The 27,298-nt window shown below is 51.1% G+C and overlaps 1 protein-coding gene across 1 annotated transcript; it reads right to left on the bottom strand.

The window, feature by feature from the left end:
* Positions 1 to 26,906, bottom strand: ARHGEF26 (Rho guanine nucleotide exchange factor 26). Its single transcript, XM_021540846.3, has 14 exons — positions 26,741 to 26,906; positions 25,306 to 25,342; positions 23,345 to 23,490; positions 19,909 to 19,965; positions 17,877 to 18,037; positions 12,304 to 12,456; positions 11,510 to 11,639; positions 10,319 to 10,393; positions 9,452 to 9,541; positions 5,774 to 5,928; positions 4,073 to 4,273; positions 2,860 to 2,927; positions 2,592 to 2,696; positions 1 to 1,882 (listed from the first exon to the last, which is right to left on the bottom strand). The coding sequence occupies exons 1-14, from the start codon at positions 26,807 to 26,809 to the stop codon at positions 1,740 to 1,742; spliced, it is 1,590 nt and encodes a 529-aa protein (XP_021396521.3). The 5' UTR covers positions 26,810 to 26,906; the 3' UTR covers positions 1 to 1,739.
* Positions 26,907 to 27,298: the final 392 nt, after the last annotated feature.

Below are 27,298 nucleotides of genomic sequence, written 5' to 3' on the forward strand. Positions count from 1 at the left end.
TGTGTTCAAAGTGCACAAGGTCTGATGAAGGGCTTGAGTTTTCAGATTATTTGCTTTGCAATAGCAGTGCTAATAGAGAGGTCAGTGTTAAAAATTGCTTTTTTTTTTTGCTAATCAGTGTGTGGAGTGGCTGAGCTCCCTGCCCTGGGCTCCAGGGACAGGAGGCTGGGAGTGAACAGTTACAGCTGAGTTTGGTATGGACACGAGCTTCATGGCATTTAAAACAAAATCAAAACTTTTTTTAGTAAGGATTTAAAAGTACTTTATTGATTGTTGTCCTATAAAATCATAGAAGTCTTTTAATTCCTGAAGAACTGTGTCCAACAATAGGAAAAATGAAAAATGTCTTCACAAAACATTACAGCATTTTTGGAAAAACTAGGTATGAAAAATATATACAGTGTATTAAAAAAATCTGAATAAAATTAATGCCTGGATTTATACATTCAATTTTGTGTTAAACATCCACATGTATACAGTAAAATTTGTTAAAACAGTAGCAATGTTTTTACTATGTTAAATAAGTCTTTGTTCCATTTACAGTTTCTCTCATTACTATATTATCAGTCCACTTATAAATTAATTAGCAAGGCTGTATAACCACTGTCACACTGTCCAGGTAAGTATTTTTGTACAAAATTACTGCCTTCCTAGTGTAGTTTAAATTATTAGAGCCACACATCTGTACAAGCACCCAATTCACACAGCACTCGAATCAGCATCTCACGGGATAAAAACCAGCGGAGGCTGGGAAGGCACAGGAAGAAAACCTTGGAACTGCAAGTTGTCCCCTCATTGCTACTGCTGAGGCAGCAGCTGGTCCTTACAGGGGGGTTTATCAAACACACTCACACCTCTCTGACCCCTGCCCAGGGCCCTGCTCAGCCCTGAGTGTGTGTCACCTTCTCCTCGGTGTCACCTTCTCCTCGGTGTCACCTTCTCCTCGGTGTCACCTCCTCGCCGCTGCTCTGGAGCACACAGAGGTGAAGTGCAAGGCCTCAGCAGAAACAACTGCCCCACTCCAGCAGTTGCTCTGCAGTAAAACACCTGTGCTGAGATGGGCAGCAGCACCACTGCAGAGGCTGCTGCCTTTTCCTCTGGAGGTGCAGCTGCAGTCCTGGCAGCTCTGGTGGTGCCAGCTCTGCCCGTGCCGGGCCGGGGCCATCCCTGGATGGAGAGGTAGGTCAGCCTTGACGGAGCCCAGAGCTGTCACTGGAGTTCAGGGGCCACTCGCACGAGGGAAACGTCCCCGGGTCTGGGCTGCAGCTGCTCAGGAGCAGGGTACCCAGCACTGCTGCCCAGCACCGGGGCCAGGGGCCAGGCCCGACAGAGTTCTGCTGTGCAAACCACTGCAGGTGCCCCAGAGCAGGAGGCAGCGAGGAGGGAGCTGCAGAGGAGTGCCCGAGGCGCTGCTGCTCTGGGGCCAGGCCTCGGGGCGCTGCCGGAGCAGGGAGCGCCAGCCTGCAGTGCTGCTGCTGGGCCTGGCTGTGCTGCCCCCGTCCCGGGGGGAGGACATGGCTACATGCTGGTCTCCAGCCCCAGCAGGAGGAGGACACGGTTACACGTTGGTCTCCAGCCCCAGAGGGTGGTGAGGACACGGTTACACGTTGGTCTCCAGCCCCAGCAGGAGGAGGACAGGGTTACACGTTGGTCTCCAGCCCCAGCAGGGTGAGGACACGGTCACACGTTGGTCTCCAGCCCCAGGGGTGGTCTCCAGCCCCAGCAGGGTGAGGACACGGTCACACGTTGGTCTCCAGCCCCAGCAGGCGCCCCATGCGCTCCATGTTCTTGTCCAGCGTGGCCCTGCAGGTGATCTCCCTGGCGCACTCCGAGGGGAACCAGCCCCTCTGGCCGTCCCGCAGCCGCTCCCCCTCGTACCAGCCTGCAGGGGAGGGACAGCAGTGACTCCTCTGCAGCTCACCCAGCCCGGGCTGCGGGCACCGGGGTACGTTCTGCATTTGCCTTGGCTGGGAATCAGTCCAGCCAGACTAGGTAAAAAACAGTGCAAAGGATCGCACAGTTTTGCTGTCCTTTCTGTCATTCAGATATAGTTTGAAGTAATGCTGTAGTACAGCAACGCAGCACAAGGGACAGGATCTCTGATTTCACAGGTAATTGAGCAACAGCAAGTTAGAATTTAGTCCCTCCTGCATCCCTGAGCCAGCACTTGGTGCTATCAGTGCAGTTGTGGGCAGGTCTGGGCAAGAATGACACTGATCTTGGGATACTTGATCCTGTGGCAACCACCCTGTGCCAGAGCTGTGGCAGGAAAGCCCAGGCCATGGCACGGCACGCTGGGGCTGTTTTTCTTGGACAACCCTGGCACTCGCTAGAATGTCTGAGCTCCCTGGTTTTAGACAAATTCAATTTCCTATTTGTGTACACCTCCCATGCCAAAACTGGCCAGCAGCCATGTTCTACAGCTGGTTGCATCTGCTGCTTCCTTTAGAAACCCGAACCCAAATGCTCACGTTTTCCTTGGAAGCTGAACTTTTACTCACTGCAGCCCTGTGTAATAGCAAACAAGTTTTTGTAGCTGGATCCCCCTGCAGACGTGACAAATGGTTACTGACAGCAAAATCCTCACTCACCATCATTCACTTTCTGATAAACCAAAACGACATCAGCGACTTGGAGAGACAGCTCATCGGCCTGCTTGGCTGTGTACGTTCTGATGATCTCCACCTGAGCCAGTGCTGGGGAAGGAGTGAGGCAAGCTCAGCTGAACCAGTCACAGGGCAGGGGCACATCACCATTTATTTAAAAATTTCCACTTTCCTTTCCCCCAGGGCTTAGGGCAGCCCAGCCCAGCCCGGCCCTGCTGCAGGGCACTCACGAGCCCCAGCACTTGGGACTTACTGGTCCTGTCCGTGTGGTGCCCGTCGCCGTCCTGGCCCAGCGCCGTGATCCAGCGGGCTCTGTCACTCCTGCAAAGCAGAACCTGTGTCCCAGCTCATGCCCTGCTCAGCTCTGAGACTGCCCCCAGTTCTTCCAGTGCCAGCATCTCTCCCTTTGGCACCTGTGAGTAACCCCTGTGTATCACCACCACTGAGTATTCTCTGCCTTCTTCACAGGGCCATACAAAGTTCTCACCTAACACTGGTACTTTTCTCCTTGGGACCCACATGCCACAGGAGGTGGTGAAACACAATCAAACCATGCTGGTATAATCTTTGGGTCAGAGAAAATCTTTCAGTTTTACCTGCACAAAACTATTCCGAAGGCACACTCAACTCTCTGAACTGTTTGGCCTTGGAAATTTCCTTCCCATCCTTCTCAAAAGATAAGACTATAAAAATAGTTAACTTAAAATACAGGAATTTTTTTCAGACTCTTGCTCTGAGTGGTGATCAGCTGGACTGCTATTTATACTGCAAACAGCACAGAACAAATCAATAATAAGTCTGCAGAACAAAATGTCTCTTCATACAAAGCCCAGACAACTAAAAATGTCCCGCATTTTTTCCCCAATAAAATTGCATTTCCAAACAAGTCTGAATCATCTCCTGCTTTCATAATGAGATCTTTAATAGAAAGCACTGATGATCTTCAGTTCCTTTCATGGCTATTCCAAACTTTGAAAGCCAACCTAAAACGATCGATTTTTCCAGGCAGGGACATGTCTGGAGCACTCCCTTTCATGTCTCTGTCCCGCTCCAGCTTCCCCCAGAACAAATGAACTCTTTCAGTGCTGGGGGGCTGTGTGGAAGGTGGTGGCAATGTGCATCCCAGAGCAGGCGCTGGCTGCTGCTGCTTTCTCAGGCAGGACTCCTCAGGGTGCCCGTGAGAGGCAGAGCTGCTCCTGCTCTAACCCTGCCCTGCTGCCCCTGCTGTGCCATGCAGCCACCAGCACCACGCCAGCGTCCCAGTGCCCTGCTCGGTGGCACCCAGCTGGCAGCACGGACCCCGCACAGGGCTGGCCCCACACGGGCACCTCCCGGGCACAGCCACTGATCTCTGCAGGCAGGGTCATCCAGCCTTGCCCAGCAGTTTCGATTAATAAACCAGAGTTAGTAACAAATGAATAAAGAAATGTTTAGTGCTTTGGGCTCCCTTCAGGAGCTGTACTCACTGAGTCTCTGCTCCCAGGAGCATCTCCCCCTGGTCCCCGGCGTGGTTGCAGAGCAGCAGGAGCCTGAAGAGGTGCGAGGCAGAGCTGCGCTGGAGCATCCCGGCCGCGCTCCTGGCGGGAGAGGAGCCGGGCTCCTCCTCGCAGGGCAGCACCAGCAGCTGCTCCCGCAGCGAGTACTCGGTGACGTTGTAACTCTCCTCACTGCAGGCACAAAACGCACTCAGGGCTTGCATTCCCATTCTGCCTGCCTGGAAGCAGCCCCAGCCCCGTCCCACACCGCGGCAGGGACAGCTCTTCCAGCTCCACACGGGGTGACCACGTCTGCCAGAGCTCTGGTGTGACACAAAGCCCAGGTGCAGCTCCCAGGGACATTTCCACCTCTGCTCTGGGAAATAAACACTGAGATGGCTTTGGCTGCTTTCTGCAGAATGACTTTGTGCACTCCCAAACGATGGCTTCCAATGGAACCAATGCTACTCGGATCTCTGAGCCACAAAAGGGCTGGTTGGGGCTTGGTTTTCTTGGGTAAGTTTGGGGATTTTGAGGGTGTATTTTTTTTAAAGAAGTCAGTTCAGTATTTCAGTCAAAATAACTCCTTAGCCAAGGGAAGAACTGGCAATCCCAGCTGGGATCCCATCACTACATGGGAATCTTGTGTCTGAAAAAGAAATGTGTCTATGCATTTGTGCAATGAATAATAAATGCATTTCTTATGAATTAATCAACTAGTCTGTACATGTGCACAGCTAATCATAACACCACTTCTTACTAACTAACAGATACAGCTCTACAAATCCTTCCTACTCCCCACTTCCATCCCACACACAGCTGCAAGACTGGGCTGACCTTCCCAAGCAGCAGCCGTGGCTCGGCCGGCCTTGGGCAGGACCCAGCATCCCCACCCTGCTCCTCTCAGGACACTGCTTGGCAAGAATTATGTCATTTTTAACATTAAAAAAATCAGATCGTGTCTACCCACAGCAGGGGCTACAAGGACAAGTGTCAGAAGAAACATTCCAGATAAACTAAAAGCTGGACAGTGGGAAAAGTGGACTTTTATCCCCATTCCAAATCCCTGTGTCCCCTCCTGGCCCGTGCTGGGGAGCAGCCCTGTGGCTGAGCCCCCTCTGGCTCCTGCTCTGGAGCATCTCCAGCAGCTCAGAGCTGCTCTGCCCCAGCAGCTCCAGCACACGGAGCGGGCAGAGGCTGCTGAGCCTGGGCTGCAGATGAACTCTGGGCAGAGCCTCAGAAAGGGCCATTTTTGCACAGAGTGAGGAGAGATGTCTTAGTGCAATGCTAAGACTCTCCTGAGATTCAGCTGCTCAAGGAAAAGCACCAGCATTCGACCCCAGCTAGCAACAAGCATTTCTGTTTGCTGCTGTGCTGCCCTGGCACAGGGAGCCTCGTGCTCCTGCAGTCCTGGCAAGCGTGCAGGGAAAGGACATTCCCAACACTTTATCCTTCCCAAACTCATCTCTGCTATGGCATAAAGAATCATCTTTTTAATTCGTCTGACAACGTGGAATCTTAACTGTGTTTGCTAAAAGTAAATCCTGTTTAACAAGCAGTTACTTGTTATTTGTAACCCATGATAAAGGCTCAAATAACTCCTGAACTCATTCCACAGCCAGGATCATGTTAAAAGTCACTGTGATTCAAAGACTGAACACAAAAGTAGTTTTATACTGGTGAAGCTCTTACCTCTTCTTCTTGGTGATGATGAGGACATCATTGAAGAGGAAGAAGTACACCTGCTGCTTAGAGGTTCTTTTGGAAAAAAGTCCAGTGTCTTCTACATAAGCTGTTAATTCACCCCTTTTCACCAACCACCGTGAAGAGGAAACCAATGGAAATGGCTGCAGGGCAAGAAAATCACATTTAATCCTTCCAAATTAGAGAATTTTTGAAAATCAGAGAACAGAGTACAATCCATTTGGGGAAAATAAATTTGAATAAACTCAAAGCTCAGAGACTACAAACACGAAGAGGTTACCAAAGTTTAAGGGACTGCATCATTGCTACAACACACAGGTAACAGCTGCAAATACCTGGGAATCACTCGGGCTCCTGTCATCAGTGCTCACTGAAAAGAGAAATGAACAGACCTGACTGATCCCACTGGGGCTGGAACTGAGACCTCCTGAGGCACAGGGCAAAGCCTGACTTCAGGAATGTGTCTGCAGGGCGAGAGCAGCTCCCACAGCACTGGGGACATGGGATTGAGTGTCCTCGGGACCACACAGCCCCTCCTGGAGCAGAGGTGACATTCCCTGTGCCCTTGGAGCAGGGGTGACATTCCCTGTGCCATTGGAGCAGAGGTGACATTCCCTGTGCCCTTGGAGCAGGGGTGACATTCCCTGTGCCCCTCTTGGAGCAGAGGTGACATTCCCTGTGCCCTTGGAGCAGGGGTGACATTCCCTGTGCCCCTCCTGGAGCAGAGGTGGCATTCCCTGTGCCCTTGGAGCAGGGGTGACATTCCCTGTGCCATTGGAGCAGAGGTGACATTCCCTGTGCCCTTGGAGCAGGGGTGACATTCCCTGTGCCCCTCTTGGAGCAGAGGTGACATTCCCTGTGCCCTTGGAGCAGGGGTGACATTCCCTGTGCCCTTGGAGCAGGGTGACATTCCCTGTGCCCCTCTTGGAGCAGGGGTGACATTCCCTGTGCCCTTGGAGCAGGGTGACATTCCCTGTGCCCCTCTTGGAGCAGGGGTGACATTCCCTGTGCCCTTGGAGCAGGGTGACATTCCCTGTGCCCCTCTTGGAGCAGAGGTGACATTCCCTGTGCCCTTGGAGCAGGGTGACATTCCCTGTGCCCCTCCTGGAGCAGGGGTGACATTCCCTGTGCCCTTGGAGCAGGGGTGACATTCCCTGTGCCATTGGAGCAGAGGTGACATTCCCTGTGCCCTTGGAGCAGGGGTGACATTCCCTGTGCCCCTCTTGGTGCAGAGGTGACATTCCCTGTGCCCTTGGAGCAGGGGTGACATTCCCTGTGCCCTTGGAGCAGGGTGACATTCCCTGTGCCCCTCCTGGAGCAGGGGTGACATTCCCTGTGCCGTTGGAGCAGAGGTGACATTCCCTGTGCCCCTCCTGGAGCAGGGGTGACATTCCCTGTGCCCTTGGAGCAGGGGTGACATTCCCTGTGCCCTTGGAGCAGGGTGACATTCCCTGTGCCCCTCCTGGAGCAGGGGTGACATTCCCTGTGCCCTTGGAGCAGGGTGACATTCCCTGAGCCGTGTCACCCAGGAGGTGCAGGCACAGCCACCTTCCCTCCCCAGCGCCCAGGTGCTCCCCCTCGGCAGCAGCACAGGAAGCTTTCCAGGGCCTGGCTGCTCTCCTGGAGCTCCTGGAGCTCTTGGGGCTCCCAGCTCCCTGCCAGGCTTTACTGAAATGGCTGGAGGATCCCACAGCTCACCTGGAGGGAGCAGCAGCTCCCCTTCTCCCCAGTGAGACCAACCCCTGCAGCAGCTGCACCACAGCCCCAGAGGATCTGAGCTGCCTGATGGGAAGACTTGCCTTTATTAATGCAAATTATTCCCAGCTGCAGGAGACAGAGCCCACAGGAGGCCCTTTGCTCCTCTGGGCCGGGAGGATGGAGGGGATGTGGGACTCTCCTGGTGACACAGATGCCCCAGGCAGACCAAGTCTGCACTAATGAACACGGCTGCCTGTTTCCCCTCATGTAAGCACCTTTCCCACACTTTCAAACAGCATCCCTTGACGCAGTTTGGCAGCTGCCCTCCCCATTCTGCATGAGTTGGCTTTTTGAATCCCTTAATCCCTGGCCCAGCAGCCTGCCTGTACCTGCTGGGCCAAACCCAAACCCAGCGTGGGGCTGAGACCTCACTGTGGAGAACACACACTGGCCCCCTAAAACAAACGCCCACAACTGCTCTCCTGCAAGAGAGGTAAAATGCAGCACCAAAAACTGCTGAAACTTAGTTAAACATTGAATTGCACAGCTGAGCCATGCACACAGGCAACACGAGATTTGAGTCACTTCCCTTGGGCTCCCATGAAGCTCTCCACAGTTACAACCAACAAAATAATAAACAATCTCCAAAACTCTGTGAGGCTGGGCAAGAACAGAAATACTTTAACTGATTTATAAGGGCTGTAAAACACAATTACAGTCCCATGATGATTGCTTTACAAACAAAAAATACTTTAAAAAGTTCTATTTGAGGATGAACAAAAAATTCCTCTAATCTGTACTCCAAATGAGTTCATTTTCCTAATTGACTCCCTTCCAGAGGCAGCTTGGTTTTACTTTAATTTTTCCTTAATTGCCAAAGGAGCAAATCACGTGCACCATGTCCCTGCTGCAGAAAAGAGGCTCTCGGAAGGGAAAAATGCATTTAACCAGAGGGGGACTTCCCTGCCCTGGGGCTGAGGGGCTGCAGGACTGGGGCTTGGATGCACCAAGGGAAATCTCACACAAAAGCACAAAAGACAAAGCCCCGGGGCAGGTGGGGTCACCCAGGAGCCACAAGAGGGACAGAGAGGGATGGGCAGGGCCAGAGGGACTCCAGACCCTGCAGATCCCCAGGGAGCAGCTCAGCCCCAGCTGAGACTGGTTAGGAAATGCTCTGCTGTCACTTGCCCAGAAGTGTAGTCTTTGTTGTTGCTGTTGCTATAAGCAAATATTATCACTATGAATTTTTAGACAAAATTTGAGAATAAAAATACTTTAGGCAAATTGAAAATGTTTTTTTGGAGGCAGCATTTGCCCCCAGCCTGACCCAGAGCCTTTCAAGAGCTGTGCTTTTAAAACCATGAAGCAACCTCCACTCATTACATGCCAGATAATGAAAAAATCTTCTCCCAGAAGAATCCTCACTGTGTAATGGAAGCAGACATCAATTACAGAAATGGGATTGTAGCAAACATTGAATAGAAGCAATAAATGTACTTGAAGAAAATCCAATAAACCTTCTCTACCTATGACTGGATCTGCTGTTGTTTCCTACAAAAGACTGTGCAGGAAGTTCTTAATAGAAACCTGTGATACCCACCCTTGAGGGGAAGGACAAACTCCCCCTGGATCCTTCCGTGGCCTGCAAGTGTTTTCCCAGGCACACCTTTCCCAACAGGTACCTAAGCAAATCTGAGCAGTGAGCAGCAGCCTTTGGCCGCTCTCCTAATGCCACAATCTTCACAGCAGCTTTATCTTTACAGTAAAGAATACTCTACACTCAGTATTTATTCAAAGTCCCTTGTGCTGTAGCATCACCTTCTACTAAAACTAAAAGACTCGACCAAAAGTTTTAATTTCTGTTGTGCCACAAAGATCGCCTTGCAAGAATCACCGCTGGGTATGACACGCAGATGAAGTTCCACTGTTCACTGTCCTGGCTGGGCAGGAACATGATCCTCATCCTACCTTGATTTTAAATTCCAGCTGGGAGTTGATCGTGTACATCATCTCCGTCCTCTCCATCTTGCGGGCGCCCTCGTTGCACAGACGCACGAGCTGCAAGGGAGAGGGGCTGAGCAGGGCCTGGAGCTGCAGCACTGCTGCTGCGCCCTTGGCAAGGCTCTTCTGGGGCACAGAGCCTCTTCTGGGGCTCAGAGCCAGCAGGGCACAGAGGCACTTCTGGGGCAAAAACCCCAGCAGGGCACAGAGGCACTTCTGGGGCAAAAACCCCAGCAGGGCACAGAGGCACTTCTGGGGCAAAAACCCCAGCAGGGCACAGAGGCACTTCTGGGGCTCAGAGCCTCTTCTGGGGCTCAGAGCCAGCAAGGCACAGAGGCACTTCTGGGGCTCAGCCCAGCAGGGGCACGAGGTGTTTGCAGGGCACAGTGACCAGGGCTGGCCCCACAGCTGCACTGCTCCCAGATCCCCTCAGCCCTGATCCCCCTCACCCCTGATCCCCCTTACCCCTGCTCCCCCTCAGCCCTGATCCCACAGTCTGTGCTTCCAGGGGGAACAAAGGCTCAGCCCAAGCCCTGGCTGAGCAGGGCCCCTGCTCTGCCCAGGCTGCTGATCAGCTCCACACACACCCTGCTCCCACTGGACTGACTTCCCACACTGCTCCCCACACAAAGCCAGAATCACCACAGCATCATCCAGCTCGGGATCTTTTCCCAAGCAGGAGCCAGTCATTCTGCACAAACCCAATCCCCAGTGCCCTTCCTTAAATGCAACAATGCAGAGCCCTTATGCTTCAGTGCTCTTCCTGCCTGCTACTTGTGCATGGGGAACATCCACTTTTCACTGGAAGTACACAGGAATTAACTGAGAACGTACCTTGCTGACTTCTTTCAGAGCCTGCTTGCAGTTCTCGTATTTTGCTGAATCCTTGGGGGTTTTCTGGCAAATAGTCTGAAAGAAAACAGCAGTCACTTCAGAGCACCAAGCAGCACAGACTGCAACCCCCAGAGATTTCACATCTTAACTGGAATCCAGGAGCTGAATCACAGCTGTGCACTGAGATCAAGAGGGAGCACTGGTCACTTGGCCACACTAAGGAATGCCTCCCTGGAAAGGTTTGGGAACAAAGTGATGCTTTGCACCTCTCAGGATGAGGTTCATGCAGCCATCTCCAAACAAACAAAAAAAACCCCAAAATTACAAGAGTGGGAAATAAAATGCTTGATTTGATTGTTTAGATTCTAATTTCAGCCAAAGAGGGGAAGGAAGTATAGGGAAAAAAAAAACCAAGAAGGAGACGGCACCCCCAGTGACACTGCAGGAATACTGGATTATTATTCCATTTTTTACCTAGAAATGTACTGCAGAGAAGAGAGAACTCAATGTCTGTGAATGAACTAACAATCCAGGTGATCAAATTCATCAGTGCTCAATTTAAAAATATACAGAAAAAATTATCAGTTCTGTTTCTGGCTCCTACCAGTGCTGGAATCTGAGCCTGAACACAATCTGCACTCCTGCTGGTGCTCCAGCTCCTCACTTAGTCCTGGCACCTGAACTGAAACACCCCAACTCCTGGTGTGAGCTCTGCCTGACAAGCACTCCCTGCACTGCCACCACTCCCTCTGAGCTGCTGGCACTGCACAGGGAGGGACAGCTCAGTGCCACTCACACAGCTGCCTTGGGAACGGAGCCCATCCTTCAGCTTCCCAGGAGCACTCCCTGCCCAAGGCTCTCACCCATCCTCCAGGACAGCAGGGCTTGTTTTTCAGCAGCAGGGCTCATTTCAGTCCTAGCACTACATACCATTCACATGCTGGTTCCTCCTGAGTTTCAGAATCATTCTGATCCTTAATTACAATTTTCCTACCAGAACATCCAAGTATTTATCTTGTGACTGGGGAGCAGGAGGGCCCAGTCCCAGCCAAGAAACAAGTGCAGCAGGAGCCCACAATCCACAGGAGTGGTAAGGGAGAAGGCACAAAGAGACTGGAGAGAACCAGGACTGAGAGAATGCCAACACTGCGAGGACAAGCAGCAGGGAGAGGGGGAAGCAGGAGCTCTCACATCCATCAGTAAGGGGAGGCGAGTGACCCTCTGCATGGGGAGGATGAGGAAGGAGATCATGGGCAAGTTCCGGCAATCCTCGTGGGACTCGATCTGGGACAACACCTCCTTAAACGCTGGGTTTGTGGCTCTGGGGAGAGAGAGGATGCAAGGATTCAGTGGATATTTTACATTCTAAATAAACCATTACTTTCTAAAAAGGAAGTGTGATTGCAGGAGTCAGACCACCCCAGCCTTCAGCTTTATTCCCTCAGATCCATCAGCCCCAGCAGAGACATTAAACCTCGGGAGCTGCCACCCCTGACTGCGAGGGCAGACCCAGGTGTGCCACACAGGGCCACTGTCACAGCGTGTGACACCGAGCTGCTGCAGGAGGGGGAAGGTGAGCCTGAGCTGGCAGGAGGGGAATGTGCCGCTGGCAGGCAGAGGAAGGTGCCCAGCAGGGCAGCCCAGGCTGGTGGGGGCACGGCACAGCCCAGCCCAGCCCAGCCCTGCCCAGCTCAGCCCAGCTCAGCCCAGCCCAGCCCAGCCCAGCCCTGCCCAGTCCAGGCTGTTTGGGGGCACAGCTCAGAGCCCAGCCCAGCCAGCCCAGCCCAGCCCTGCCCTGCCCTGCCCAGCCCAGGCTGTTTGGGGGCACAGCTCAGAGCCCAGCCCAGCCAGCCCAGCTCAGCCCAGCTCAGCCCAGGTTGGCACAGCACAGCCCAGCCCAGCCCAGCCCAGCCCAGGCTGTTTGGGGGCACAGCTCAGAGCCCAGCCCAGCCCAGCCCGGCCCGGCCCAGCCCTGCCCTGCTCACAGCAGCCTCTGCAGGGTGCGTTGCTGGTACACCTCGTTGCTGCAGTACTTCACGTAGGGGTCGAAGGTGCAGCCCGCGTGCCTCGCCACGATGTCGCTGATGTCGTCGATGAAAATGTTGTTCTGGTGCCTCGCCTCGAGCTCTTCAAAGAACCTGGGGGGTTAAAAATGAAAATCAATTGCTGATTTCTACGTGCAAACAGCACCTTCCTCTCACAACGCTCCCCTGACACAACCCGGCCACCAACCCAGGCCAGCTGGGCTGGTGCTGGCAGGCGAGGCCACCCCTCCTCTGGCAGGGCAGCGAGGGCACAGCTGGCAGGACACGGGCCCAGGGCTGCTCCTGGCCCCTGCCACCTCCCAGGCACTTCCCACTCTCCCACTGCCACGACCACACAGCATCACTGAGCTGGTCAGACCAGAATTTCCAGAAACGGGGCTGGGGAAGAAATGAAACTACTCCATACACGCATTAACACATTTCCTCTTGCAATTAAGGCAGCACGGCAGCAGAAGTGCTCCATGGAGTTCAGCTGTGTGTGGCTGCTGGGCCAAGGACAAAGCCTCGTGCCGGTGGAGCAGGACAGGGCACTCCACATCCTGCAGCCCTCTGGAAACACTGCAAACGGGCACAGAACCCAAACCCTGAGCTGGCTCTCCCCCTGACCATCCTGACAACTTCCCCGCTGTCTGTCCCTGCCCCACGTGTGAGTCCCTGGCACTGGGAGCCTCCCACTGCTTTCTGCACAAGCCTTGATTTCCATGGTGCTCACTGGAAATCCCCCACGGCCTGGGCTGGAACAGCTCACAGATCAGTTCTGCAGCTCACCCCCCACACAGGAAAAGCTGTCCTGGCTGAAGCCTTTGTACATCAGCCTTCACTGCAAGAATCCTCAACTCCCTGGAGTCAACAAGTTCATAAAAAATTCTCATACAGCATAGAAAACATTAAGGAAACACTTAGAACACATGAGCTCACATTAAGCTCTAATATTTTGAAATCTGCCTTATTTAATCTCAGCCCTTTATTCAATTTTTATATCACTAACAGTGGCTCTTCAAATCTGCCACCTTTTCCAAGTGACGCTCTCAAGTTTGCTTTAGGAACACACCTCAAGCACGTGAGAGGAGCAGAAGAGGACGAGCAGCAGCTGATGGTGCAGCAGCAGGGCTGAACTCAACTCGGGCACTCTCCAGGCGTGCTTGCAGCAGCTGCTGCTCCGAGTGGCTGCCAGGCTCTCACTGGCTCAGTCAGGGGGATTCTGGTCTGGATTTGGGCTTTTTGTGAAGCTCTGACCCAGTAACTGCAGAGGCCCTGGCTGGTGAGCAGCTCTGCCTGCAAGTGCTGAGCAGGATTTGTTAGAGCCCTGCCAGTGCTGCAGGCAGAGCCCAGCAGCTCCTGTCCCCACGAGCCTCCTCCAGGGCACAGCACACCCTGAGCTGCCAGCACTGCCCCTGTGCTCTCATTCGGGTCTGGTGCCAGCCCCAAGGCACACACAAACAATACAATCACAGAGAAAAGAGCCTGCAAGTGTGGGCTCTGGAGTGTCCCAGGAGAAACAGCAGAGCCCCATCCCACACTGGGGCTTGTTTCTCTCTGCTCAGACCAGTTTATGGCTGGGAGAACCTCCCACTGCTGCCAATTCCCTCTGCTCAGGAAATGAGGAAATCCAACGTTTCCTGCTGTGCTATGGCACACTGACAAGGTGTTGGACCCTGCTGGGCCACAACTTCCACCTTTACAATTTATCTGGTGCTTCATCAGTGACATCACCAGAGACACTCACTGTAACACTGGTAAAATCTCAGAGAGCAGAAGACAGAAAAAAAGAAAAGAAAAAAAGGAAAAGAGGGACAAAGAGGAGTAGTATGTCAAAGTCCCATCTCCCAATATGTCCCATAAAAAAATCCTGCATCAAAGTTTGAATCAAAAGCTGTAGTTTTCCATATCTAATCTGCTAATTATTAGATAAATCAGTGAACCAGACACATCATAAACCCTTGCAATTTTAGGACAGATTCTGCCATAAAGCTCAGGACTGAGGGATGGAACGATTCCATTCAATTTAACCAACAAGGAATTTGCTGTGATGTGTGCAGCTATTTTTGCTGAATGTCAGAAGGATTTACTTCAAACATCTCTTTGTTAAATTCAGGACTTTTCCGGTTAAAGTTTGATCCAATTCAGAGAAAGTCAAACAGCATTGTAGGACAGAATTTGACTTCTCTCATCTTGCCCTTACACTGTTTGAAAGAACCATCCACTCTGCAACACTCCTGAGGGCCAAACTCAGAAATGCAGGTTTAGCTCAGGGTGCTGCTGGCAGCACCAGGGACAGAAAGCGCTGGAGGGGCAGCAAGCAGAATTCAGCCTCTTGCCCCTGGACACAGGGGCACTGAAGGAACATCTGCCACCCTGAGATAACTTCAGCCAGAAGTAACAAAGATTTCTGATTAACCTTTCCAAATCTGAACCTTCTCATCAGCAACAGAAGCTGAATATCTGCAACATTATTGTTATTTAGGGAAGGGGAGGGGGATTTAAAACAGCAAAAATAGGAAAAATAGTCTTATTTCCACAGCACTTTTATGCTGAATCAAAATTAGTTTTTACAAAAAAAATTTTAAAAGGCTGAGAGAGGGTGATTAAAGTGCAGAACTGAAATCAGTTTGTTTGGTGAATTCCCATCTCAATAATGGAAACCAACACACAGCTCCACACACAAACATACCACCCAACCCTGCAGGCTCCCAGCCCATAGGAGGGAGGGGGAGCAGGGACACGGGACAGGGACACGGGAATCACTGGGACAGGGACACGGGAACCACCGGGACAGGGACACGGGAATCACCGGGACAGAGACATGGGAACCACTGGGACAGAGACACGGGAATCACCGGGACAGGGAAACCACCGGGACAGGGACACGGGAATCACTGGGACAGGGACACGGGAATCACTGGGACAGGGACACGGGAACCACCGGGACAGAGACATGGGAACCACTGGGACAGGGACACGGGAACCACCGGGACAGGGACACGGGAACCACCGGGACAGGGACACGGGAATGGTTTTGACAAGTCATGAACCCACCACAAGCAGAGTGCTCACACCCTGTGATTCTGTGACTAACACAGTGTTTAAACCAGACAGAATCTGTCAAAGTGGTTCTGTCAGGATCTTTTCCTGATAATGCTGCTCTGGTGTCGCAGGGAGGGTTTGGTCCCAGCACCTGTGCCCTGCACAGCACACAGGGGCCAGGGAGCTGCAGCTCCCTGCAGGCACTGCCAGGAGGTTCCCAGGACAAAGCAGCATGTGCTGCACAGGTCATTCCTCTCCCCTGCCCTGTGCCAGACATTCCAGGAGCTCCCAGAAGCAGAGACAGTCTCTGCTCTCTGCATTCTGCCTGCAACAAAGGCAGCTTTGTTCCCCCAGGCACGGCCCTGTCAGCCACTGCAGGCCCATCCTGGTGTTACTGGAGACTTTCCATTAAACACGTGCCAAGTCCAAGTTCCTAGACAGAGGCTAAAGCAGTTTCGACTGAAGGTTTGTATGAAATATTTTTGTCAGCTCTGGTTCTTCAGCTCACCAAACTTTTGTCCAAGCAACCAAAACCACTGGCAACTACACTCACACTCAGGTTTTGTACTAAGCAAAGGCTGCTTAAAAACCAGCAGAATGGGACAGATGCTCCCCTTTATAACAAAAGGGTGGATTTTGCTGCTTTGAAACACCTTGAAAACAGAAAGCAACAGCTTGGAGATACCAAGCTGGTATCTGGTTTAAAATTGTTTCCATTGTTCACACAAATGACATTGCTCAAAGCCAGCACAAAGCTTTGGTTTAGTTTGACAGTATTGCAAAACTTGGGAAATAAATTGTTTTCATTTAAGATTAAAAAGGAGTTATGACTTCTGATTTTACCCCAAGTCATAAAAAACCAAGTTCTTAAACCATGAGACTTCACAGATAAGAAAGAATAAGACTAATTCTAGGCTAGTGTGGTATTTTTCCATTCTTCTTTTTTTCTCTCCCTCCCACTTCCTTTGAAGACTATTAATCAAAAGAGAAGTTAGAGTTCCCCTAAGAGCACTGCTCTTCCCATCCCCATTGTCCTTTACCTTTACTCCTCACACTTTGTGTAAGGAGTACCTGAAAAAGGAACTTTTCTTTGAAAATAAAGCCTTTGATGAGCTGCTCACTCCCTGACACCAGTGCCACCAGACTGGGGGGTCCTGGGCCACACAACTCCCAACCCTGGCAGAAGGACAAAGAGGGAGAAAGGAAGGGAACCAGCCAAACCCAAACCTTCTCCTGCTCTGCAGCTCCTCAGCTGGGTTTGCACTCAACACAGCACATCAGCCTCCAAAAACCAAGATCTTGCTGCTGCATGAACTTCAGAAGACAAAAGTCAAACTGCTCCACAACAGATGTCAAATTCCACAGACTTTGTGGTGTCTCAGAGAAAAAAAAAAAAATAAATGACTTTACTGTGACTTGGAACATGGACCTTCACAAGTTCCACCAAAGGTAAATGAGGGTTTCATGCTAAAGAATTCACAAGTTTGCAATTTCTACAAAGGGGACAAAAGGGGGAACAAAATAAAAAAAAAAAAACATTCAGAATCCTTGTTAAACCTCCAGCTCTCCTTCTGAAATTTCTCTGTTCCACAGGTAAAGAGATCCATGTAAAGCTGTACAGAGCTGCAGCTGTGGCCACCCAGCACCTTCACCAGCACAGCCCCCTGCAGCCCTGTGCTCACTGCAGAGAGCAGATCAAGGACAAGAAAAGCAACCCAGACACTTCGGTGCTTCAGTAATGTGGAACACATAATCCACCTGCTGCAGAACAAAACTGCAAGGAAGCAAAGCCACATCCTGGAACTTTTTGAGGAGTGTGAAGTACTCTGAGAGCACATACATATGCATGCCCTGGATTAAATAACACTGGCAGTAATTACTGCCAGGAACCAGACTGTTCTGCACTTGTATCATGCAAGATCTGCCATTTCCTCCTCTTCAGGCACTCTCTGTACGTGTCTGGTTTCATTTGCTCCCGCTGCAGACTGGAGGAATGTGCCCAAAGGCAGCAGCAGGGCAGAGCTGATCCCCGTGGCAGCAGAGCCAGGCCCTGTGCTCACACAGGGGTGGCAGCCCCAGGACAGCACCTCTGCAGCAGCTGGCACCAGGAGCTCTCCAGGGCAAGTGTGGAGCTCCAGCTCCAATCTCAGAGCTCAGCAGGGCAGGCTGAGCTTCACCTGACGCCCTGCAAGGACCAGGTCTGCCTCCTGGTCTGCGTTTAGCCCAGAACTGTTTCGATTTGGGGGATGCTGATTTCCACTGCGACTCACTCTGTGCTTTCCTTCCCTCTCCATTCTCAGAGACACAAGTGCCAGGCCAGCCCCCCTCCCTCCTGTGCACATCTCTGCCACTCGCACCTCCCACCTCCACAGCAGCAGAGTTTTGGAAGAAATGCTCACCACTAAAATGGTGAGCTCAGTTCCAAAAAGAAACCTGCTGCTGTGTTTAAGGATGCACAGGTCTGTTCAATGCAGAAATGCCACACTCACTTTTTGCTTGCTTCATAAACATCCGTGATGTTGGAGAAGAGGTGGTGGCTCTCTGTTTTGGTCATTGTGAGGCTCAGCTCCCTGGAATTTTTAAACATCCGGATCAGAATCTCCAAGCTCAGCAAATAGGAGTGCTCAGAAGATATCACCTCAAATATTGCCTGCAAATTGAAGGGGAAAAAGAAGAGACTTACTAGTGATTGGGCTTTTTTCCTTAAAAAAAAAGAAAATGTTGAGCAGGGTGCAAAGCAAAGTTTTGGATGTAAGCTAGAGATTATGACTTAAATATTCATCTCTATAATAGTTGCATCATTAATTAGAAATAAGTGATCTAATACTAGAAAAAAAGTCTTTTTTGAGAAGTCCATATTCAGAGTTTTCAATGCAATTGCAAGGCAGGAGACTGAAGAGAATTCAGCAGCAGGTGTGAGCCCAAGAGCACAGAGTGAGGCTGGAGGGAGCAGGCTGAGCCCTGCTGCAGCTCTGCCCAGCCTGGGAACAAATCCTCAGCACAGGCAGGAAGGGGCAGGCACTTTGCTTCTGATGTGCAAGGCAGGGAAAATTGGGAACAAATCCTCAGCACAGGCAGGAAGGGGCAGGCACTTTGCTTCTGATGTGCAAGGCAGGGAGAATCACCCCCCCATGACCCAAACTCTGGGGAACACAAAGCACAGGAGGCTCCTGGCACACCCGGGGCTGGGGCAGCTCCCTGGTGCCTGCTGGGCACTCCTGGGCTGGGTTGGGTTCACCTGCACAGGAGCAGGGCCAGGGCTGTGAGCCCAGGGACAGCTCACTCCCAGGGCACACACACACACAGGCAGCTCAGGCTTGCAAGGAAAGACTTTCTGAAAATAATTTTAGCTCAAACCAGCCTGTGACCCGTTCTCTTTAGCCAAAATATGCACAGAGATCCATTTCACTAACAGATTCTGAAAGATGGGATGTGTATGAAGATAGGACATGGGCATTAATAAAGGCAGAAGACAAACATAATTTTCTGCAATGACAATGTATGTAACTATAAAATAATCTAATAGGCTCTAAAAAGCAATTTAAAGAACATATAAAGAATAAACAATAAAAAGTAGTTTAAAGGAAATACTGCAAAAGCATGAATTAGTAATGTAACTGCAGCCTAAAAACATTTATTTAGGTTCCCACTGAAAGAATTGGCCTCTAAAACTCAAATTAAAAACCCTCAGGCATGAAAACATTTTTGGTAACATTGAAGACTTTACATTTAAAATGAATCCAAAGAACTTGTTCCTTTTGAAAGGATGCAAGTATGGCTCCAGGAAACACAGACTAATGGCTCCTACAGGACATCACTGAAATCTATGCCTGGACTCAAATCCTGCTTCCCAGCAGGAGGAGCTGAGGGAGCCCCGAGGAGGAAGGAAGACACTGGGCAGAGTGGCATGGCAGTAAGGCTGCAGGGCTCCTGGGCAGGTGCTGCCTGCTGTGGAGGGAAGGGCACAGCCGGGAGGAGCTGCAGGACCCAGCTGCCCTGGCCAGCTCCCAGCCCCTGGCACTGCCCCGCAGCCAGGAGGGCACAGCAGATGGATGGGGAGGAGGAGAGAGGAGGAACAGGACGCGAGGAGCAGAGGCAAAGGCACAGAGCAGCCAGGCAGCCCTTGAGGGAGCTGCTGGCAGCAGGGAGGCTCTGCCCTGCCCTGCCCCGGGGCCAGCTGGGCTCCAGCAGGCACAGCACCAGCACCTGGGACAGCCCAGGGAGCCGTGACAGCTGCTCCTGGCTCCTCCCTGCTATAAAAACCCTGTGCCAGTCCCCCTCCGTGAGCTGGAGCTCATGGCACCTCTTCCCTGGCACAGCACGACCCTGCTGCTGCCAGGCTGGAGCCCCTGGCATGGACACAGGCACCTCAGCACCGACTGGGGTCGTTCTCTCTCCATGGGCAGAGAGGACACTTCATGGAGGGCAGGAAGCCAGGCACTGAACTCTTATCAGCATCTCCTTATCAAAAGCAGAGCACAGAGCCAGGCTGCAGCCCTGAGCAGCCAGGGCACGGAGTACCTCCTGTCTCTTCCTTTCCTCCTGGCTGATGCCTTCTGACAGGCCATTCTTCTTCACCTGCAAAGACAAAGCAGAGATATTTTTAATACCTTTTGTGGGGAAATGTGATTAAAAGAGAGACAGGACTAGAACACCTGGAAAGCAAAGCACCAAGGAGAGCCAGTGTTGTTCTAAACACAGAACCCAGGTGAGGAGGGACGCCGGGCAAGGGAAGGGAAAGGGCCACAGCACCACACACGTGCAGCAGAGGCACATCAGACACACAAGAGCTCCCACCCATTTCTGCCAGCCTCCTCCAAAAGCTCCTGACTTGTTATCACCAACAGCTCTCTCTTTTGCTCCACCTGCTCCCTGGAATTTTAAAGGCTGTATTATTCCTCATTTTATTCCTGCACAGCAGGCCCCACAGTGCTGGACAGCAGGAATGAAGAGGTGCCACACCAAAGGACAGACTCCCAGGTAAATGCCTGTGGAAGTCACTTCAGCATTCCAGTGTGGGAGCCACTAACCTTTGGAACACAACGCCCAGATTCCCACAGCACCCCAAGCTGACACTTCTGGATGCTGAGCAAGATCTAATTAGATGTCATTTTATTAAACAAAGTACACTTTAATCAGGAGCCTGCAAGCTTCAGAGCATTCCTGAGGAAGTGCAATGGCCTGAAAGGTGCAATGTAACTTTTTTCTGGATGCAGCAGAAGTGTTTTCTAAAAATAAGCCAATGCAGGAAATAGGTACAAACAGACCCCCAGATTTCAGTGCTCCCTGCTAGCACAGACCCTGCTGGAGTGCAGCCAGGTCCAGGGGCAGCTGCTAATCCATGCTCCAGCCTGAGCTGTCACACACGGGGGTGTCCCACAGAGCACACATGAGTTCATGGCACGTGAACCCAAGGCCAAGGGCCCAGCCTTGCACCCCCCAGCACCAGCAACACTCCCAAAAGACACAGGCCCAGCTATGGAGACTGCTCTGGCCATTTCTGCCAAAGAAAATGCAATACCTAGTTTTGACGCGTCCAAAATGTTTAAGCTGAAATAATATAAGAAAATGTCACATGTGTGATACTAAGCAAACAAAAACTTCATTTAAGCTAAGAATGTGCCCAAAGGAATGGAAGAGGCCCAACATCACTGCTACTCACACTGGACTGGCTTCTCCCCAGCAATGACCAATTCAACCACGGAGTGAGAAGCAAGGATGAAAGGAGGACAGGTGACCAGGGACAAAAAGTTCCTCCAAAACAAGGAGGTGCTGAAGGGGGGAACTCCCCAGGAACCTCCTAAGTGGCTGCACCACAGCCAAAGTTACCACAAGCCCAAGTGACCACAAGCCCACTGATACAGAGAGAGAAAGGGGAGCCAGTGCAGACATCAGCCCTGGAGGGCCCAGACAGACACCAGGGACCTGGGCTGGTCTGGAGGGGAGGCAGCCCTGGACAGGGACCCCGAGTGACCCCGGACAGGGACCCCGAGTGACCCTGGACAGTGACCCCGTGAGTGACCCTGGACAGGGACCCTGGACAGGGACCCCATCAGTGACCTTGGACAGGGACCCCATCAGTGACCCCATGAGTGACGCTGGACAGGGACCCCGAGTGACCCTGGACAGGGACCTCGTGAGTGGCCCCAAAAGCCACTCACAGCAGCTGACTTTTCCACGAATGAGAAACCAGTCACAACCAACATGTGAGTCCCCTTCAGGAAGGCAGAAACAGCCTTTTCATCACTGCTCTCACGAAGACTTTGGCACTCCAGAGCCAGGGGCAGCACAGCACAGCATGGCCAGAGCTCAGAGCTGCAGCAGCTGCTGGGGAAGGTCCTGCAGGGCCAGGGACCCTCTGCCCCTTCCCCAGCACTGGCTCTGCAGGAACACCACACACATCCTCCTCCTTCCCCAGCATCTGTGAAACCCAGCACTGACATTTTCCAGCCGACTTCCTGCAACAACTCCAGACTCGCTTTTTAACTTCTTAATACACATTGACAGCATGTAATTCTTCCAGAGTTATAAACACAGTCACTGTGAGTCTCACATTCCCAGATTTTGGTTTCTCCATGCACCTTCTCCCATATACTCCCCACTTCCAATTTTGCAAATCAAATACAGACAGTGCAAAAGTTTCTGTGTGAGGAGCAGTACAGAACAAGTTGGTTTCTGCAAGCAAGGCACAGCATAGAACAGTTCTCCTCCCGAGATGGTCTTCATGCTATTTTTGTCTCAAAGCAAATTAGTGTTTTGAAATTATCATTATTATTACTAAATAGCATTCCTTCCAAAATACCTCAGCTGTTGAACACTTAACTGCTAGTTTGCCCAGAAGGCAGAAAAAACAATTTGACTCCATTATAAACACTTTTTTTTTTTTTTTTTGCAACATGAAGCCAATGAACTGCATTTTAAGTATTTGATTGTTGGAAAAAGAAAATTAAAGCACATCTTTACAAAATCACATTGTCTTGCCATCTTTATACTTGCTGAATCAGAGAGATTCATCTTTCAATACTTTAAACTGCAAAGGGTCATCAGCATCTGTAAGACAGCTCTGCTAATCAGACCAATCCAACCAGCCTTTGGGGATCTCCCTGGGGCTCAATCCCTCATTTACTGGGATATTTTGGGGATCTCCCTGAGGCTCAATCCCTCATTTATTGGGATATACAGAGCTGATGGTCAAATACTCCAGGTGATCTTGTCAGGCAGAATCTCTCTAATGCCCAAGATGAGCATCTACAACATTCTACAAGTTACATTAACAAAAAACAACCCCAAACCCTTCATGACAGGGATATCCCTCCAGAAGCCACAGAAATAACCATGTAAACACAGAATTTCAATGGTTCCTTCAGTCCCAAAATCACACATAGGAGAAAGAGCTGTGGCAGTAGCAGCTGTTATCAGTATTTTGTCAGGTTATGAGCAGGGGAGGCAGTGAGGCTGCAGCCCTGGCCAGAACAGCTGAATTTACTTTAAGGATGCTGCTCTGAAAAGCCCTGCAGACACCCCCCAGCCTCTGCAAGGGACAGCACAGCACCACCAGCTCTGCTGTGCACTTCTCAAAATGCTTTCCATTAAACATCTGCACTCGAGTCAGCCTAAGAGCTGGTGTGCAGTGATTCAGAACAATTGAGCAGCAACTTGTTTGTAACTAACTGAAGCCTTTCTTTAGTGTAATTCACCCTTTTAGTGAACTCACACAACCCTTTATAATGAATCAGTAAAGTCGTGTCGTTGCCAAATACAGGACACTAAAATGAACTTGGTTTCATTGTTTTTTATGTGAAACAAAGACCAGTAACTGACTGGGACCCCCATGTTGTTCTTATGAGATGAAAAAGATGATGACAAACTTCAGCCAAAAACTCCAGCAGCGAGTAAGGGAAGCTGTGCTTCACCCCCCTGAGATGCTGTCTCTGGCCATACAAGGATCACAACTCACCACGGAGAGCTGGCTCCACGTCGACCTCAGGGGCTTATAGTGAAAAACAACCTTGTCATCCAGCTTCTGCTCTTGGGGCTGTGACTCTTCATCAGAATCTATGTCCAGAGCTTTTTCCTTATAGTTCTGATATAATACAGCATTTTCTGTCAAATAACAACGGTATGTCAGTCATTGCTAGAAAGTTAGTCTCATCACTCTCATAAAAATTTAAAGTAACATTTAAACAATGAAAGAAACCAAAGTGTCACTGTGCTGCTCACGCTCCACGAGACAAAGATAGCAACTGATTTGGGCTGGACAATGGTGCAGCACAGTGACAATGGATCACTGTACCCAAAGATCCTCCCAGACCGAATTAAAGAACAGATGTGGCCTTTGTCAAGAAAAAAAATAGCAAACAATTTTTTCGTCCTTGGTTTGCTGTACCCAGTTCCGTAATTAACCAGCAATTAGAAAACAGGGCTGTGTGTCAGTGGAGCAGTCACTGATCTGCAGGTCTCACTATTTTCATGTCCAGGAAAAGCATGCTGCCCACAGCAACCCTTCTCCTGTCAACTCTGAACGCTGTCTTCACATGCCACTGTTTCCAGTTCCAGAGACCTGAGATCAGAACTATTGCACAGAGAAAGTTCAAAGCCTGAGGAAGCACGAGCCCCGTGAACCAAGACCAAACACACTGCTGGCACTGTCAGTGGCAAAGGAACACGGGCGTGGAGCACTCCTGCTCTCCCCACCTCCCTGGCCACACAGCCCTGGCACCAGCAGCGAGCAAGGGCAGAAATTCAGCACCACAAAACCCACAGAGCAACGAAGCCACTAAGCAGGCAGGCTCTGAAGGGCACTTTTAGATGGGCCAGGCTTTGGATAAGATCCAATCTTGCCCTACAAGAGAAAGGGGAACTGAGGTGGAGGTTTGGCTGCTCCAGGCAGGGCCCCAGCTCGCCTGGCTGGGTGGGTCTGTCCCACCTGCCCAGACCTGGGGTGCCTTTGGGGCAGCTCCTGGGGAAGGGCTGTCGAGTTCCACACTTTTAACAGAGCAAACTGTCACAGCAACTGAACTGTGGGAGGCATTCCAGAGAAGGTTATTAGCTGGGATCATCCAAGACAGACAGGACCATTGGAAGGGAATCCAGAAAACATCATGAGGAGATAGTGTGAGAAGAGATAAAAATAGAGTAGGGCAAGGGATGATGCAAAGAGAACACAGTGGGAAGCTCTGAAAACACAGAGGAAGATAACAGCAGCTGAGATGACCTCAAACAGGCATTAAGCAGAGAAAAGCCAAGAGTAGCAGTTATTATAACATCTATGATGGGTCTACAGAAGTTCTGTTTTCTTGTTGAAGTATCAGGAAAAGCAGCAAACTTGGCAAAACCCAGAATTAACGAGTAACACAAAAATACAAACTCCACATACAAAAAATACAACTCCACAGACAGTGTTTTTCTGACACTTATATTTGAAGCCTAGGTAGCAAGAAAAGAAAATGCTTGCAGAGCCCAAGGGTTCAGCCCAGCACCCTGAGCTGATGAGAAGGCAGAAACAGCTCTGTGAACCCCAGCCTAGGGTAACCATTTGGTGTGTGCTGCAGGGATGGCACAAACCCCTGAGGGCAAATGTCCTGCACTGGGCAGAGCCCCAGACACAGGCAGGAAGGCAGGCAAACCTCCTTGGAACTGTCAGGGCTGAGGCAAACACAGCCAACAGCCCACGTGCTGGGAGGGACAGCAGCTGAAGTGGAAAAGAAGCCCTTGACACACTTTTTAGCCTGCCACTGCATAGTCTTTAAAATAGCCCTAAAATAGGCCTAGTGCCAAAATTATAGCCCCACATCTCAGATGCATTACTGAAAAACAAGGTACTGAGTCTGAGAGTCCATACAAAGGAAGTGTGCCAAACGATCCTGAAGTTCATTTCCCTTGGGAGTTATTAACAGCTCTGGACAGAACAGGGCTCACCTTCTCCATCGAACGTCCCTTGTCCTTTCAGCATCTTCTGCAGATAATTTTAACAGAAAAGAGAGCTATGTTAGAAGGAGGAGAATGCAAAATAATCACAGTAACAAGAATGTCTGTTTTACTCAAGACTTGGGCACCAAACCAACAGGCCCTAATCTGTAAACTTCGTATGTTGGACACGAGTTCATTAAAAACAACTGTGTCATCAGAGAAAGTGAAAAGCTACCCTAGTTTAATTTCTCTCATACCTTGTTTAGATGTATTTCCACGTGTTTCAAAAACACATTACACTGGCTTGAGAGGGGTTCAGGGAACCTACAGCTCATCCCTCTGTGCCAGGGCTGTCTGTGGAGGCGCAGCTCTGGGAGGCTGCCCTTCCACTCTGCAAACAAAACCACTGCGAGCACTTTGCCAAGGAGCCTTCTGAGAGCACAACAGACCTCTGAGATCAAACAGCTGTTCTGGTGCGACACGTCCCAGGGCCCAAGAGTCTATTTAATAAAACACTACTTGCAGAGAACTCCGTAAGGACAGCACAGTTTCATGTCCTCCTACCTTAAACACAACACACTGCTTTAAGTCTACTACCAAACCAAACCACACTCTGCAGCTGTTCACAATTTCATCAATTTCTATTTCACCCTTGCAGTGTTTTCACAGAAGTACCCACTACCATAAACTGGCTGAAAACTGCCATAAAGCTGATAATTATTTTAAAAGCTACAGCATCAACTCTTGGCCTGATGTACTTTATTACACATAAATCTACAAACACATTTCATACAGTAACAAGTTATATCTAAAATAAGGAAATCCAATACTACAGTATGATAAGTAAAAGAACACTATCAGTATATCTCTATAATTGAATACATTAACATTCAATGTAACTCTACTATAGGATTCTAAGGGATTACAACCAAGATTTATAAATAGGCATGCTGCTTTTACTTTCAAGCATTAAAAATTAAAATTGCTTTCAGGCATTTAAATACCTGAAGTAATTTCTATCAATTTAAAAAGTACTCAGTGATTTTTAAAAATACTGTCTCAGAGAAGTGAGAGAGGAAGTTCATTTTTCTGTCTCTATTCTAGCACGCAGACTTTATCAAGACAATGTCCCTTATGTTTTTCCTGTTTACTGCTTTCTGGGACACAGGTTTTAAGCCCCTGGTTCGGTTGTGAAAGCTGGAGAACCCAGCAGGAACAGCGAGCAGGAGGCAGCCAGCAAAGGCTCTGAGCCGCCTGGATTTCAACAGAGCCCGCCATCTCCAACACCTCACTTGGAAAACAGCACTTTCAAAGCTCACAGTTACTATGAAAAGTTTTGCATTGGGACAAAACCAAACTGAAAGTTCCCAGCGTTTATGGCAAAGGCAGGATCAGCAGGCCACGCTCCCACGGAGCCAGCCCCTTCACCTATCAGCGCACTCACCTTTATCCTCCCCAGGCTGGAGAACTTCTCCTTATCTTCAACCACCGCTTTCAGGATGGGCTGGGACATTCTGTTTTTCTTCTTGCAGTCTGCGGAGCCGTCCAGGTCCACGCCGCTGACCACGGCCCGGCGGTAGGACGTGGAGCGCAGCCCGCGCCGCAGCGCGCCCGGGCCGCCCTCGGGCTCGTCCTCGGGGTCGCTGCCCGGGGCCGGCCGGGGGGTCTCCAGCAGGCTGCGCACCCTGGGGCCGCGCTCGGGGCCCGCGGGCCGGCTCTCGGCCAGGCTGCGGGGGATCAGCTGCTGCGAGCCCGCCCTGCGCGCCGCGGGGCTCCGGGAGCCGGGCAGCGCGGGGGGCTCCGCGCCCGGCCCCGCCGGGACGCGCCCGGGGCACGGCCGCGGCTCCTCCGGGACCCCGGCACCCCGGCCGCTCCTGGGAGATGGTCCCGGTCCCTCCGGGACCCCGGCACCCCGGCCGTTCCTGGGGGATGGTCCCGGTCCCTCCGGGAGCTCGGCAGCCCGGCCGCTCCTGGGGGATGGTCCCGGTCCCTCCGGGAGCTC

The sequence above is a fragment of the Lonchura striata genome, chromosome 10, assembly GCF_046129695.1.
Source record: "Lonchura striata isolate bLonStr1 chromosome 10, bLonStr1.mat, whole genome shotgun sequence".
Lineage (NCBI taxonomy): Eukaryota > Metazoa > Chordata > Aves > Passeriformes > Estrildidae > Lonchura > Lonchura striata.

What these genes read in the sequence shown, in the direction of transcription:
- ARHGEF26 (XM_021540846.3), bottom strand. Translation starts at nt 26,809, where the DNA reads ATGTCCCAGCCCATCCTGAAAGCGGTGGTTGAAGATAAGGAGAAGTTC. An exon ending in GCCTCCCCTTACTGATGGAT is followed by an intron (nt 10,394 to 11,509) that starts GTGAGAGCTCCT and finishes GTTTTCTTTCAG; the next exon opens with ACTATTTGCCAGAAAACCCC. An exon ending in CTCTGAAAGAAGTCAGCAAG is followed by an intron (nt 9,542 to 10,318) that starts GTACGTTCTCAG and finishes TCTCCCTTGCAG; the next exon opens with CTCGTGCGTCTGTGCAACGA.